The sequence below is a fragment of the Phyllopteryx taeniolatus genome, chromosome 14 (genome assembly GCF_024500385.1).
Source record: "Phyllopteryx taeniolatus isolate TA_2022b chromosome 14, UOR_Ptae_1.2, whole genome shotgun sequence".
Classification (NCBI taxonomy): Eukaryota; Metazoa; Chordata; class Actinopteri; order Syngnathiformes; family Syngnathidae; genus Phyllopteryx; species Phyllopteryx taeniolatus.
In genome coordinates this window covers 3,863,256-3,877,288 of record NC_084515.1, presented here as the reverse complement: position 1 = coordinate 3,877,288, position 14,033 = coordinate 3,863,256, and the positions used below count along the sequence as shown (strand labels likewise).

The following is a 14,033-nucleotide window of genomic DNA, read 5'->3' as shown; positions in this document are numbered from 1 at the left end:
ATTCTTTGTATTCTAATTAAATAATCATTACAGTATGTTTTTATAAAGTACATTGTTATGCAGTACTATTTTTATTATTAGAAAACATTACAAATTTCTTTGGTGGCTTTTTTTGGGAGGCTGGAACAGATTAATGGCATTTCCACTCATTTCAATAGGGAAAGATGATTTGAGATACTGTACATTGAGTCTGGTCACTGAACAAAGTCGTATCACAAGGCACCACTGTACAGTTTTTCAGTTTTCATTAGCTAATTTGGCTTTTTTATGTCGTTTGTTTTATTTTTGTTGTACCAACTATTATACTGTATATACCGTATACATTATATGGTATATACAGTATAATAGTAAAATTTGATTTGGACTTTCTACTTTTGTACTTAAGTAGATTTCAGAGTCAGTACTTTTTTTTACTTTTACTTAAATAAAGCGGGTGAATCAATAATTCAACTTTTACACAAGTATCTTTAATTCTACTTAAGTACAGAGTGTGAGTACTTTTACTGTCAGCTGGTCCAAAATCAAGATTTGGGGCACTAACCTGGGGTGCTGGTAGAACATGATGGGTAAGAACTCATCAACAGGCTGCATTTTGCTAGGTTGAGTCTGCAGGAGCTTCTTGGCCCCTTGCAGCAACAGCATGTACCTCAACGTCCAGTAAGAGTGTCCTGGGTGTACCAGGTTACCGACTCCATTCACCCATTGCTCCGGGTCCTTGGTCTCCAGTCGGTTACAGCTAACATAACTACAAGGACACAAATCAGGAAGCAATACCATACACCAACATTATTTGTCACTTGTGAAATCAATGATTTAATATCTCAGTAGCTAAAAGTAGGTTAAGTTTGGTCCAGATACAAAATTTCTTCTGGATCCAATGGGGCAAAATGAAAGAAGGTCCTACGCAAAGAGTGGTCTGTTGAGATTTTACATCATCTAACTGTGCAATGAGATTTTCCACAACAATATCAAATTCAAACAACAGAATTCAATTTCTTTTTAAATTGTATGTAAAGAGCTGAAGCTGGGCTAAAATGCTGTGGAATTCATTAAAGAGTTGAAATGTGGAATGTGAGACTTGAATTTGGAATGGTTTGAATTGGTGAAGAAATGTGGAAGGAGGACATAGCTATGCATGATATCTCTTAATTTTGGATTTATTTATTTATTTATTTTTTAATGGGGGAATTTCGGAAATAGATCCCAAGATGTCCTGAATGAGTTGCACAGTTTGTCATTGGAATGGTTTGACAGTTGGAACAGTCAAGAAATGTGGAAGGAATTTAATTTTGGAATTAGGAATTTAATTTTATTGTTAAATTTGGGAATAGTTCCCGGCGGCACGGTGGCCGACTGGTTAGAGCGTCAGCCTCACAGTTCTGAGGTGCGGGATTCAATCCCCGTCCCCGCCTGTGTGGAGTTTGCATGTTCTCCCCGTGCCTGCGTGGGTTTTCTCCGGGCACTCCGGTTTCCTCCCACATCCCAAAAACATGCATTAATTGGAGACTCTAAATTGCCCGTAGGCATGACTGTGAGTGCGAATGGTTGTTTGTTTCAATGTTCCCTGTGATTGGCTGGCAACCAGTTCAGGGTGTACCCCGCCTCCTGCCCGATGACAGCTGGGATAGGCTCCAGCACGCCCGCGACCCTAGTGAGGAGAAGCGGCTCAGATAATGGATGGATGGATGGAGGGAATAGTTCCCACGGTGTCCTTAAGTAGCGGAACTGTGTGAAGTTTGAATCGGTGGAGAAAGGTGGAAGAAGTAGAATGGCGAAAATTGGCGGAATAATAATCATAAAGTTGCGTACAATTGGCAGTAAAAATTTATTTTTACTTTTGTACATTTCAGAACCTGTATTTTTTTTTTACTTATACTTAAATAAAGGAGTCAAATCAGTACTTATACTTTTACCAGTCTTTTTTTTTTTTTTTTTACACACAAGTGTCTGTACTTCTGCAAAGTGTGAGTACTTTCGTCACCTCTGCCCGAATGAGCAACCCTTGTTGATGGACATTCTGAGAAAATACTTACTGTACATGAGGTCCCATTCAAGTCCTAAGCCCTTCACATTGTCCTTGATTGCTTCCAGCAGAGTGTAAAATTTTGGCTCGAATCTGATTTCATCCTCCAGCACAAGCAGCTCCTGTACAAAGTTATGGGTGGCAGTCAGAATCAATTACATACTGTGCCATGACAAGACTTTAAATATTTTTACTTAAATCAAATGTTTATTATGAAAACATGGTGTCACCAATTGTGGTCTTCCTTCTAACATGAACACAAAATAATGCCTGTGTAATGCACCACGAACACTTGCGGTAACGCTTCATACCTTTGAGCTCAATGCTCTGCAAGCAAATATATTCCCTCAGAATCACAGTCAGCTTCCAGATATTGAAACTGACTGCAAGTATTTGCTGAGATGTGAGGCTTAGTTCGTCAGTTCCTACCCCGATGGAAGATGTTTTATCACATTAAATTGGTTACATTGTTGTATAATCATTGACATTTCCAATATTTAAAATCAAATGTGTAAATACTCCTCAAGTAAGAAAATTCCGACAGAAAGCCACCAAACAAAAATTAATCAAGAAGTATGATATCAATAGTGAACTGTTGCAAATAGTGAAAATCCATGAGTAACTGACTCCCCCCTCAAATGTTTGTAATTGCTTATACAATGCCACAAGATGTTGGCAAAGCACTTAAAACGGACAGGATCATAAAACACCAACACCGTGCAGCTAGCATGTACACAATCATGAACCCATGTTACACAAACAACTGTATTCAGCAGGAAAATTATTCAACACAAACAAACCACCTCCACATGAGGCTCATCAAAAGTATTAGCTAGCATGCCAGCCTAAATAAAAACCACACCAGCACAAATTGATGCGGTATGAAGCATGAGCAAACAAATATGCACATTAGCATGTTAAGACCTTTTGGCATTAACGCAGAATAATAAATGTTAGGGTCCAGGAAATACAGATAAATTGTTAGTCGATCGAGTGAGAAACGTACTTTCGCTTTTATGTATGTCATACTTGCCATCCACCGCCACCAACAGTATTCCACTAACGCGTAGGACAGCCAACATACTCAACATCCTTTCTCGTCGGTCGGGTCGACGTTTAATATTGATCACAAATATCTGCAGGTGAAAGAGTGACTTTTTGTTGAATCAGACAAACACAACGGTCTTCACTTCCTATTTTATCGTGTGATATAAATTGTTTGTATCTCATCAAATCCCATCTTTCTTGGTTCTTTGGAAGTAACATGGACATAGAGCTAAGGTTTCAAGAGGTAGGAGAGTGGAAGGGAAGGTTACAAATTCACCTTTGACGTGACAAATTGTGGGAACATTCCTGACTTTTGCGCTTTAGTTTTTTTCATCCAGTACAGTCAATTAGTAATAATGTGTATAGTGTGAGGGCTCACTCATTGCCTCTGTTAGTGTTTGGGTAAAACTCTCTTCTTCTTAATGCTACCCCCTTCCCTTCTCACACAATGGACTAATCCATTTTACTGGGGTTGAGAGTATGAAGCTGAGTTACCCTAGTGGAGCTGAATAGAGAATGAGAGGGAAACGCTAACAGTTTTTATCAAATTTATAAAATGTTTCAACCTGGCGTCACGGTGGGCGACTGGTTAGAGTGTCAGCCTCACAGTTCTGAGGACCGGGGTTCAATCCCCGGGCCTGCCTGTGTGGAGTTTGCATGTTCTCCCTGTGCCTGCGTGGGTTTTCTCCGGGCACTCCGGTTTCCTCCCACATCCCCAAAACATGCATTAATTGGAGACTCTAAATTGCCCGTAGGTGTGACTGTGAGTGCGAATGGTTGTTTGTTTGTATGTGTCCTGCAATTGGCTGGCATCCAGTTCAGGGTGTACCCCGCCTCCTGGCCGATGACAGCTGGGATAGGCTCCAGCACGCCCGCGACCCTAGTGAGGAGAAGCGGCTCAGAAAATGGATGGATGGATGGATGTAAAGAGACAAATGAGTACAAATCATCCATCCATCCATTCTCTGTACTGCTTATCCTCAGTAGGGTCACAAATGTACTGGAGCCTATCCCAGCTGACTTTGGGCAGGTACACCCTGATCTGGTCGCCAGCCAATCGCAGGGCACATATAAACAAACAACCACTCGCAGTCACATTCACACCTACGGGCAATTTAGAGTCTTCAATTAACCTACCATGCATGTTTTTGGGATGTGGGAGGAAATAAAGATGATTCTGAAACCACAGTACCCGGAGAAAACCCACGCAGGCACGGGGAGAACCTGCAAACTCCACACAGGATGGCCGGAGCCCGGATTTTAACCCTCAACCTCAGAGCTGTAAAGCGGATGTGCTAACCAATCATCCACCATTCTGCGAATAGAAATCAATTATTTATTTAAAAAAAAAAACTAAGAGTACATTTTCATAATAGAAATAATAATGTGTGCTAATCTTTAATTTAAATATTTTTAATAAAATTAATTATAATTCGTTAAGATTGTTTACAATAAAATTATAACTAATATTAACAGTATTAAATAATAATAATAATAATAATAATAAATACAATTAATTAATCAGTTATTTAACAGATAATACAGATAAATAAAAACAAATGGATACATTTTAACTAACCAATTTTAGAGGAAAAAAGGCTCTGTATTACAGAACTTTTGATAATCTAAATGCGTAGTGGGCCGGGGGCTGTACTTTGCCCACTCCTGATTTAGGGGTTAGGAAGTATTTTTCCAAAAAAACATAAAAAGCAATTCAGTTGTCTCTACAAAGTATGAACTGTGTGTGCTGTGCGTTGCGAGCCAGCATGGTGATCAGCACGGTGGGCTTGAGCAGCGAGAGAGATTCATATCAGCATACCAATGCACACAAAGATGGCGGGTGAGAAACTAAATATTTAAAATAAAAACAATGTCTCTATGGTCATTGTACATGCATTATTTTGTTTATGTTTCAAGTACAGTACTTTTTTTAAGTACAGTTCAGTTGTATTTAATTTAAGCACATGCATTTACGTTTAATCTTTAGGAATTATTTAAGTACATTTGTTTTTCCATTTTCTGAGCCGCTTCTCCTCACTAGGGTCGCCGGCATGCTGGAGCCTATCCCAGCTGTCATCGGGCAGGAGGCGGGGTACACCCTGAACTGGTTGCCAGCCAATCGCAGGGCACATCGAAACAAACAACCATTCGCACTCACAGTCATGCCTACGGGCAATTTAGAGTCTCCAATTAATGCATGTTTTTGGGATGTGGGAGGAAACCGGAGTGCCCGGAGAAAACCCACGCAGGCACGGGGAGAACATGCAAACTCCACACAGGCGGGGACGGGGATTGAACCCCGCACCTCAGAACTGTGAGGCTGACGCTCTAACCAGTCGGCCACCGTGCCGCCACATTTGTTTTTATTTTTCCTAATATTCAAGACCAGTGTTAATGTTCAAACTGTGCATAATGTTTCAGCTGGCTTACAATATTAACTATAACATTTAGGAATAAAACCTCTGCCTCATTTTTTATTTTTTTTTAATCAACACTTGGTACTTGCTGTATTAAGTCTGAGAACCACAGGTTTAATGATTTATTTTAAATACAGTAAAAATATATAATCATCATCATCATCATCATAATAATCACCAATATAAAATAATAAAAAAATAATGTAACATTTTAATGAACTAAATGGTTAATTAATTATAATTAACTTAAGTTATTCAATTATTCAATTTATCTCATTGAATTGGTAATTGGTTTTGAACAATTTAAAATGTTTACATTTACATTTAACATATTTTAATTGTTTGAATTAATCAATACAATTGCAATTAATTAGAAATCTTCATCCCAGTTTTTTCCTATTCACGGACGCCATCTTGTATTAGCCTTCTTCAAATGTGTCTGTTTGTTTTACACTTATTTCCACATACGTTTTTGCATCAGTTTCCCCCCATGTGTTCCAGAGGCTAAGTTAATAATTACATTAATTATAAATAATATAATTAAAAAATGAGCATGGATTATTATTTTCTTAAAATAAATTAATAAATAAAATAAATATAATTTCATCTGTTGCATTAATGTAGCTCGTTAATGTTAATTGTAGACATAAACTTTGTAAATATTATGAGAAACAATATTATATATACATGCGGCACGGTGGGCGACTGGTTAGAGCGTCAGCCTCACAGTTCTGAGGTGCGGGGTTCAATCCCCGCCCCCGCCTGTGTGGAGTTTGCATGTTCTCCCCGTGCCTGCGTGGGTTTTCTCCGGGCACTCCGGTTTCCTCCCACATCCCAAAAACATGCATTAATTGGAGACTCTAAATTGCCCGTAGGCATGACTGTGAGTGCGAATGGTTGTTTGTTTCTATGTGCCCTGCGATTGGCTGGCAACCAGTTCAGGGTGTACCCCGCCTCCTGCCCGATGACAGCTGGGATAGGCTCCAGCACGCCCGCGACCCTAGTGAGGAGAAGCGGCTCAGAAAATGGATGGATGGATGGATTATATATACACTAAACAAATTGTCATTTGTACTTTTGCCACCTGTCTATATTTGTAACTTTTTGCGCAGAACGCGTTATAAATTGTTAGTAGGAACCTAACTTGTTGCGTGTTCCTTGAGGGACATATTCAAGTGTTGCACACACGCAGTAACTGTGCGGGTGCGTTCGAATTCGTCGACCTGTTATCCTGATACGACGTGGCAAGCGACAAATTACCACTATTCTGTGTGTTTTATCCACGTCTTCGCCAAGATAATTGATTCAGGACGACAGTGGACAAATAGTATGGCAAACCTTAATCGAGAACAGGCTTGAAAGGTGGTTAGCAGCCCCATATCACACATGCCGTACGACCAACGGCGTGGCTCGGTTGTTATTTTGGATTCTTCTGTCATGGACAAGTCCGAAAAGTCTTCAAACTGGATGCTAAAACATCCAGTGGTGAGTGTGTTTGTATACGACTGCAGTGATCAACCTGCTAAATAAATGTATTTCTCAAATACACTGTGTGTATCTTCTGTTTAGTATCTCAAGATGAAGAACTTCGAGGTGGAAGACAATGAACAAATCCATGCTGCTTTCCTTGTTTACATGGATCTCACTGAGGGTACGTTTGAGAAACTGATGCCCAGCCAGCTGAAAACATGACAGGAGTATGTAAAACATTTTGAGCATTTATTTGATATCCAGTTTTAGGGCCCAAGTACAAGTACGCTCTTAGTCCTCACTGGTAAGACTTTGGCCCACTTTGACTGTGTCGTACTAGTAACGCTTTTTTCACTACTACCTAATATTTCTGCTAGGGATGCACCGATACAGATACTATACATCTGTACTCATCCTCGTAAAAATGCACCGATACTAATTCACCAGCCTGATATACACCTTGGTAGGAGCCATGTCAGTATAGGGGACATATTTTGCCAAACCAACTTTTTCTAGTATTTGGGATATAATATTGTCTCTATGGTGTCTCAGTAAACACGTGAACTATGAATTAAAATCATCCACGCATTCCTGACTTTCATACATTTTTCTGCCTATAGGCCTGAAATCAGGTAATTTTATTTTCTCGAGCTTATCTACGCCACTTGCAAATATTTCCGCCTTCCCTTTCCGCTCCCGAGCCAGCGCTGTCAACATAAACGCGTGTGGTTTCACAAGTGGGTCTTCTACACGGAGGCAACCAATCAGAGCAAAGGGGGCGGTCTTAGCCAAATATGGACAAAGCGGATACAAAACGGGGTCAAACAGAAGTAACTGTCACGGACGGGTGCCTTTTCTGGACACTCGTATGACAAAACCTAGGTGTATTTGTAAATGAAATTGACACTTTTATACTAAGTCCATGTTAGAGAATCACTTTATGGAGGTCTAAATAGCCAAAATACGGGACCTTTAAAGTAAACATGGATCACACACAATAGTACTACTAGTCAAGATGATGTTAACTTGTCGAATTTTATATTTCTAGTAGTACTAGTAGCATAAGTTTGTCGACTAGTGCAGTTTTGCCTCACTAGTAACATGGTTGTCGTACTAGTATACCAAAGTTGTCCTACGAGTGAGGACAAAGAGCACTAGTACATGGACCTTAAGATGGATGTCAGGGATATCAACTTAATGCTCCAACGGTTCATTTTCATTTTTTGACTTCATCATTATTATTTTGCCTCTGTAAAGAACTATGGATTTGCCTTGTGTATAAATGGTGCTATACAAATAAACTTGCCCTTGCCTGGTTGTTTGCAGTGCGTAAATGGAAGGAGGTTTCCTGTGTTAAAAGTGATGAACTCGAGCTTGTACTGTTGGAAGGGAAAGAGAAGGAAGGATCAGCCATCCAGTCAGTTTTCCCGCTGCCTGTGCATCGGTCTTTGACCCACAGAATGTGAGAAAGAAAAACTTATTTTTTAAATTCAGTACAGTACATTTAAGTACAGTTCAGTTGTATTTAACTTTTAAGTCCAATACCTTGGCATTTAATCTTTTCATTGTTTTTTTCAAACATTTGTTTAGGTATGAGTTGTACTTAACTTTGATTGATATAATTAGTAATTGTCCTTCAAAAAAGGAGACTTTCAAGCTGTTGATTGCCTCTACAAGTTGGAGTTTAGTGTCAAACTAACCATAAAACAAAGAGAATTACACATTGTGTATTTGAAACCACCACGTAGCCTCCATCAACCATACAATGGAAAACAACACAGCCACGCAGACTAACAACTAATATAACACACACGCACACTCACCCAAAATAACACTAGCCGTGGGTGTTTAAAACAATTTTAAGCTGTGGCGAGACAAGACATCCATTGCGTAAGAGAAGTTACAGAGATACGGTGCCGAAAAGTAAAAATGAAGGTCATCTGGGAGTGCAAATGTTGTTACTGTGAGTTTGTACTTGGGGTGGAAATTTTTTTTTAAAAACGTCCAAATGGTTCGGTTCAACTGTTTTGGTTCGGTCTGCATGTGTCCCGTTAGGTTCATAGGCACGCACAATTCTTTTTTTCTCATTTACGATTGTGGCGAAGCAATGAGCAGTTGCACTAATGCCACGCAAGATGTGCGTGGTTGAGCCAGTGTTGAATTCTGGGTAACGTAGTAACGATGCCCGTTTGTGGGGCTGTCAATGCATCGTGATCTTCCACAGAAAACTACATTTCCAACATCTACAAGTTCATCCCAAAGAGATTTGATTTGAGCATTTATTTGACTCTGGAGCAGCATTGTAGGTAGGAAAAAAAGGTCTGGACATGTTTCCCAGAAATTTAATAGTGCTGAAACAAACCTCGAACGGTATATACGTTTGTGAGTCCTAATTTGGTATATTGATATGCGTCAGATATGCGGCATAGATAAAACAACAAATAGAGATTTCTGATAAATGAAAAATATTTAAAATAATACAATAATAATGATAATTAATAATAATGTTGTGAAGATATACTTTCAGTTTTAATTATACAATACATAATTGATTTTCCCAAGAGTCACTGTGTACCGAACTGAAATGATAACTGTGACCGCAAAACGAACCATGTGTGTGTATGCTGATTACACTTCATAAAACCAGTTAAGTTTACGTTCTCTTCTATTATGCTTTTATCACTATATTTTACAATATATTGCTACATTATTTGCATTTCCATTCATTTAATAATAGGGAAAGAGGTAGGAGAGTGGAAGGGAAGGTTATCTCTTTTGAGATAAGAGCATGGTCATGGAATGAATTAAACTCGTATCTCAAGGGACTACTGTATAAGTAAAACGTACTTACTTATTTACAGTATTCGACACGTTCTGGACAGAGGATTTCCTATGTTGCTGTGTGCTGTGGCCTCGGACTCCACGCTGGTCTACCAAAGGTTGACTGATGGCTTGGTGACCCCCGACCCACCCGTAGGCCCCTTCCAAGACGTGGGACGCCGGCACCACAGGAAGAGACGACAGCATCAGTTGGCATCCGGTGGGAGCCACAAATGATCGAGTATCTGTTTGGACTTTGGTTGGATTGGATATATCCGCAGTGCCCTCCTAGGAACCTGTTAAGAGGTTCCCTCTCAGTTGGCTGGTGACTTTTGAGTTTATGTAATCAGAGTTCCTATGATCGCTTGCTTATATGTTTATGATGGTATATAAATTTGCAAAAGTTCCTGCAGTTCTTCCTCCAGGTCACCTCAAAGATTTTCATCTGGATATAAGTCTGGGCTCTCTTTGAGTCATTGTCAAGCAAGAAGCTGCGTTAACATTTCATATCCATGCGTATATTCTGCCAAAAGACCATGTTTAAAAGCAGTTTTTATTTGAGATCCTTGATATTGAGGGTAAGGGGTTACACTCATTGTCCTCAATACGAAGACAATTCAGCTCACTAGTAGAATAAAGGTGTCTTGTAATGTTTTTCTACGACTAGTGCCATTTTTGGACTACTAGTATGACATTAAGCTGGATATCAAGGATATTCAATAAAGTCATACTAGTAGGCCAAAAGTGGCACTAGGTGTGGAAAGAACATTACAAAACTAGTGAGACTCAAATGGCTTTCCATACAATGCTAGTATATAATTACACACTACTAGTGCGCAATGCCACGCAACTAGTAGGTCTTTTCTATAACATATGACATTTGTGCATACTAGTAGGACAATTTTGGCATACTGGTAGGACAACTGAATGTTACTAGTGAGGCAAAATTGTGTATTAGTTGACAACTGTGTACTAGTAGAGACATAAAATTATTTTAGTCTATATATAGCCTTTTACTAGTAGTACTAGTAGCACGCATATGTCAAATAGTGTACAGTTTTGCCGCACTAGAAACGTAGTTGTCCTACTATTGTGCAGAAATGTCACACAGTAGCAAAGCAAACTTATATAGCGCATTTCCTACACAAGTCAATGTGCTTTATATGGTTATAAGCATTGAAAAAATAAACATAAATAAAATAAAAGATGGCTTAAAACAAAGATATATGATAAGAAATATACAGTGCAAGAAAGATGTTTAAAAATGGAAATTCTCAAAAATAATCATAAGCATGTTTTTAACCTGGATTTAAAAATATTGACACTTGATGCTGACTTGACTGTTGGCAACTTATTCCATTTGTGAACAGCATAGCAGCTACAGTAAAAGCTGCGTCACCATTTTTGCTTTGGACTCTGTGCTCCATTATTTCACCTGAGTCTGTAGAGCTCAGAGCCCTACTGGGTTCCACTAGCATTTGTTTCATATATTCAGGACCTAAACCATTTAATGATTTATAGATCTGTAGCAGAACTTTGAAGTCTATTCTAAAGCTGACTGGGAGCCAGACTTTAGAATTGGAGTAATATGTTCTGACCTCTTTGTTCTGGTCAGACCCCGAGATGGAGCGTCCTGAATGAGTTGCAGCTGTTTAATGTTATTTTGGGGGACTCCAGTAAGAAAACCATTGCAATAGTCAAGCCTACTTGAGATAAAACCATGGATGGGATGTGATGGATTGGCACATGCAAGACTTCACTCTGTATATGTTCTTCAGCTGGTAGAAGATTGTTTTAGTAATTGATTTGATATGACTACTGTAAGTCAGGTCGGAATCTATAAGCACCCCAAGGTTTCAGACTTGGTCTTTGGTTATTAGAGATACCCCTGGTATTTACTAACAGTAAACCTCTTTTCTTTACTGCTAAAAACAATTACCTTGGTTTTGTTGTGGTTTAATTGGAGGAAGTTTTGGTTTATTCAGTTATTTATTTGATTTAGACAGTGACACAACACCTCAGAATCACAATCAGAATCATCTTTATTTGCCAAGTATCTCTTAAACACACAAGGAATTTGTCTCGGTAGTTGGAGCTGCTCTAGTACAACAACAGACAGTCAAGTGACAGAGAATACTTTTGAGACATAAAGACATTGGGGGGGAAAAAAAGTCACTGAACAATAAAAGGTTGCTATAATCTGGTAATGCCGGAACAATTTTTTTTATTTATTTTTTGGGACAATTGTGCAAAAAGAACTGTGGTCATCTGGAGACACTACTAGATATAACTGTGTCTCATCAGCATAACTATAGTAGTCAACATTAAGGTTCTCAAAATTGAGTGGCATATACAGGCTGAACTGGAGGGGTCTGAGAACGGACCGTTCAGGGACCTGTTATGTCATCGCCATTCAATGAGATTGAAAACCTCCAATGGTTACGAAATAACTCTTTTTCCTCCAGGTAGGATCTGAACCACTTAAGGACTGTTGCATTTAGTTCTACCCACTTTTCCTACCTGTTCAGAAATATGTTATAATCTACTTTATCAAACGCTGAACTGAGATCCAACAAGTCAAGAACTGACATCTTTCCCAAGTCAGTGTTCAACCTTATATCATTTAGGACTTTAATAGGAGCTGAATCTGTACTGTGATGAGTTCGGAAAGGTGATTGAAATTTGTCAAAAAGTCCATTTGAGTTCATGTAATCGCTGAGTTGGTTAAAAACCACTTCTCGACAATCTTGGCTATGAAGGGGCTATTTGATATGGGTCTGTTGTTTGCTAACATGGAAGCGTATCTTTTTTAGAAGTGGCTTAATGGCAACTACTTTAAGAGGTTTAGAAAACTCGCCTCACTGAAGTGAACAATTACTGCAATTATTTGCTGCAAATCAGCTAGGACAGACTTCACAATAGTTTAGAAAAAGTGAGATGGTATTGAGTCAAGACAGCTACTCTGTAGTTGACGGTTTCAGTTGATGAACTGTTTTCTTTACAGTTTTTTAGCCAACTATCAAATTCTAGCATGGTAATCGAGTAAATCCTGGGAAGTTGTAGGTGTTGTATCATTTTTTTATTTTGCTGATTTGTGCTGATACTTGCCCTGATGGATTATATATTTTTAACTAAAATAGCAAGCAAATTCATGGCATTTATCTGTTGTGTGAAGTTCTGGATTAGGGGGTGTTGTGATCTTGTCAACCACTGCAAACTCAGTGTGTGTGTTGTTCAGGTTCTTGCTAATGATTTCAGAGAAATGTTGCTTTGTCTGTAAAGGTCATAGTAAATTTGGAGTTTTGATTTGATTTAGAGGCCTTTACCATACAAGTGTTCCTCCATGGTGTTTTTGGTCAGTTTAATGTCTTAGATTTAATAGGAGCAACACTATCCATGACATTTGAGAATTCCAGGTGAAATGATCCAAACGTTCATCAACTGTCTCTGCATTCACTGTTGGTGACACAGCGACAGTATGTACCTTTTTTAATAAGCACACAGAGGTTGCCAGAACTTTTGGGAGAATCTGTAATTAAAAAAAAAAAAAAATGATCGGAAATAGCCAAGTCCTTAATGTCCACTGATAAAATCTCAACATCCTTAGAGATTACCAGGTCTGAGATGTGACCTTGAGTATGAGCTGGACTCTTTATTTGTTGAGAGAGGACAAATGTGTCCAGTATAGCAGGGACTTGTTTGGATTTTTTCCCCCATCCTATTGTCAATGTGAATTTTAATGTCTCCCATTATGACAAAGTGGTTTTAGTCAGTACAGATAACTGACAGCAGTTCTGAAGATTCTTCCATCAATTTTACATTGTATCTTGGAGGTCGATAAATTATTAAAGTAATAACCTGTGGGTCACCCCGTACTAAAAAACAGAGATATTCAAAAGAGCTAAAATCCCCCAATATAATTTCTTTACACTGAAATAATGATTTTTAAAAAAGCAGCAATTCCACCGCCTTTTCTCCCTATTCAACACTTGTTCATGAAACAAAGATTTGTTGGTGTTGCCTCATTTCGAATGGTGTTACAGCTACATTCTGTCAACCACGTTTCATTAAGGAGTAAGAAGTCTAGATCATTGATCGTAATGATGTCATTAATCGACAGTGACCTGATATTAAGTGGAGCTAACTTTGCAGAGATAACTGTAGCCAATAATTTGGCATTTTATACTCCTAATCTAGTAGCTCTACTTTCTTTGTGGCTCATTTCCTTAACCGACTTTCTGTCCTTTTTAATTACA

The 14,033-nt window shown here is 38.8% G+C and overlaps 1 protein-coding gene across 1 annotated transcript; it reads left to right on the top strand.

Annotated features, from left to right (window-relative positions):
* Positions 1 to 6,514: 6,514 nt before the first annotated feature.
* tsen15 (TSEN15 tRNA splicing endonuclease subunit) lies at positions 6,515 to 13,750 on the top strand. The gene is made up of 4 exons (XM_061798746.1): positions 6,515 to 6,972; positions 7,057 to 7,138; positions 8,284 to 8,419; positions 9,819 to 13,750. Exons 1-4 carry the CDS (start codon positions 6,874 to 6,876, stop codon positions 10,012 to 10,014), a joined length of 513 nt encoding a protein of 170 aa, XP_061654730.1. The 5' UTR covers positions 6,515 to 6,873; the 3' UTR covers positions 10,015 to 13,750.
* Positions 13,751 to 14,033: the final 283 nt, after the last annotated feature.

Excerpts from the sequence above, each read along its gene's own strand:
- tsen15 (XM_061798746.1), top strand. The coding sequence starts at position 6,874 with ATGCCGTACGACCAACGGCGTGGCTCGGTTGTTATTTTGGATTCTTCT. Across the intron at positions 6,973-7,056 it reads GGATGCTAAAACATCCAGTG|TATCTCAAGATGAAGAACTT; the intron begins GTGAGTGTGTTT and ends TCTTCTGTTTAG. Across the intron at positions 7,139-8,283 it reads TTACATGGATCTCACTGAGG|TGCGTAAATGGAAGGAGGTT; the intron begins GTACGTTTGAGA and ends GGTTGTTTGCAG.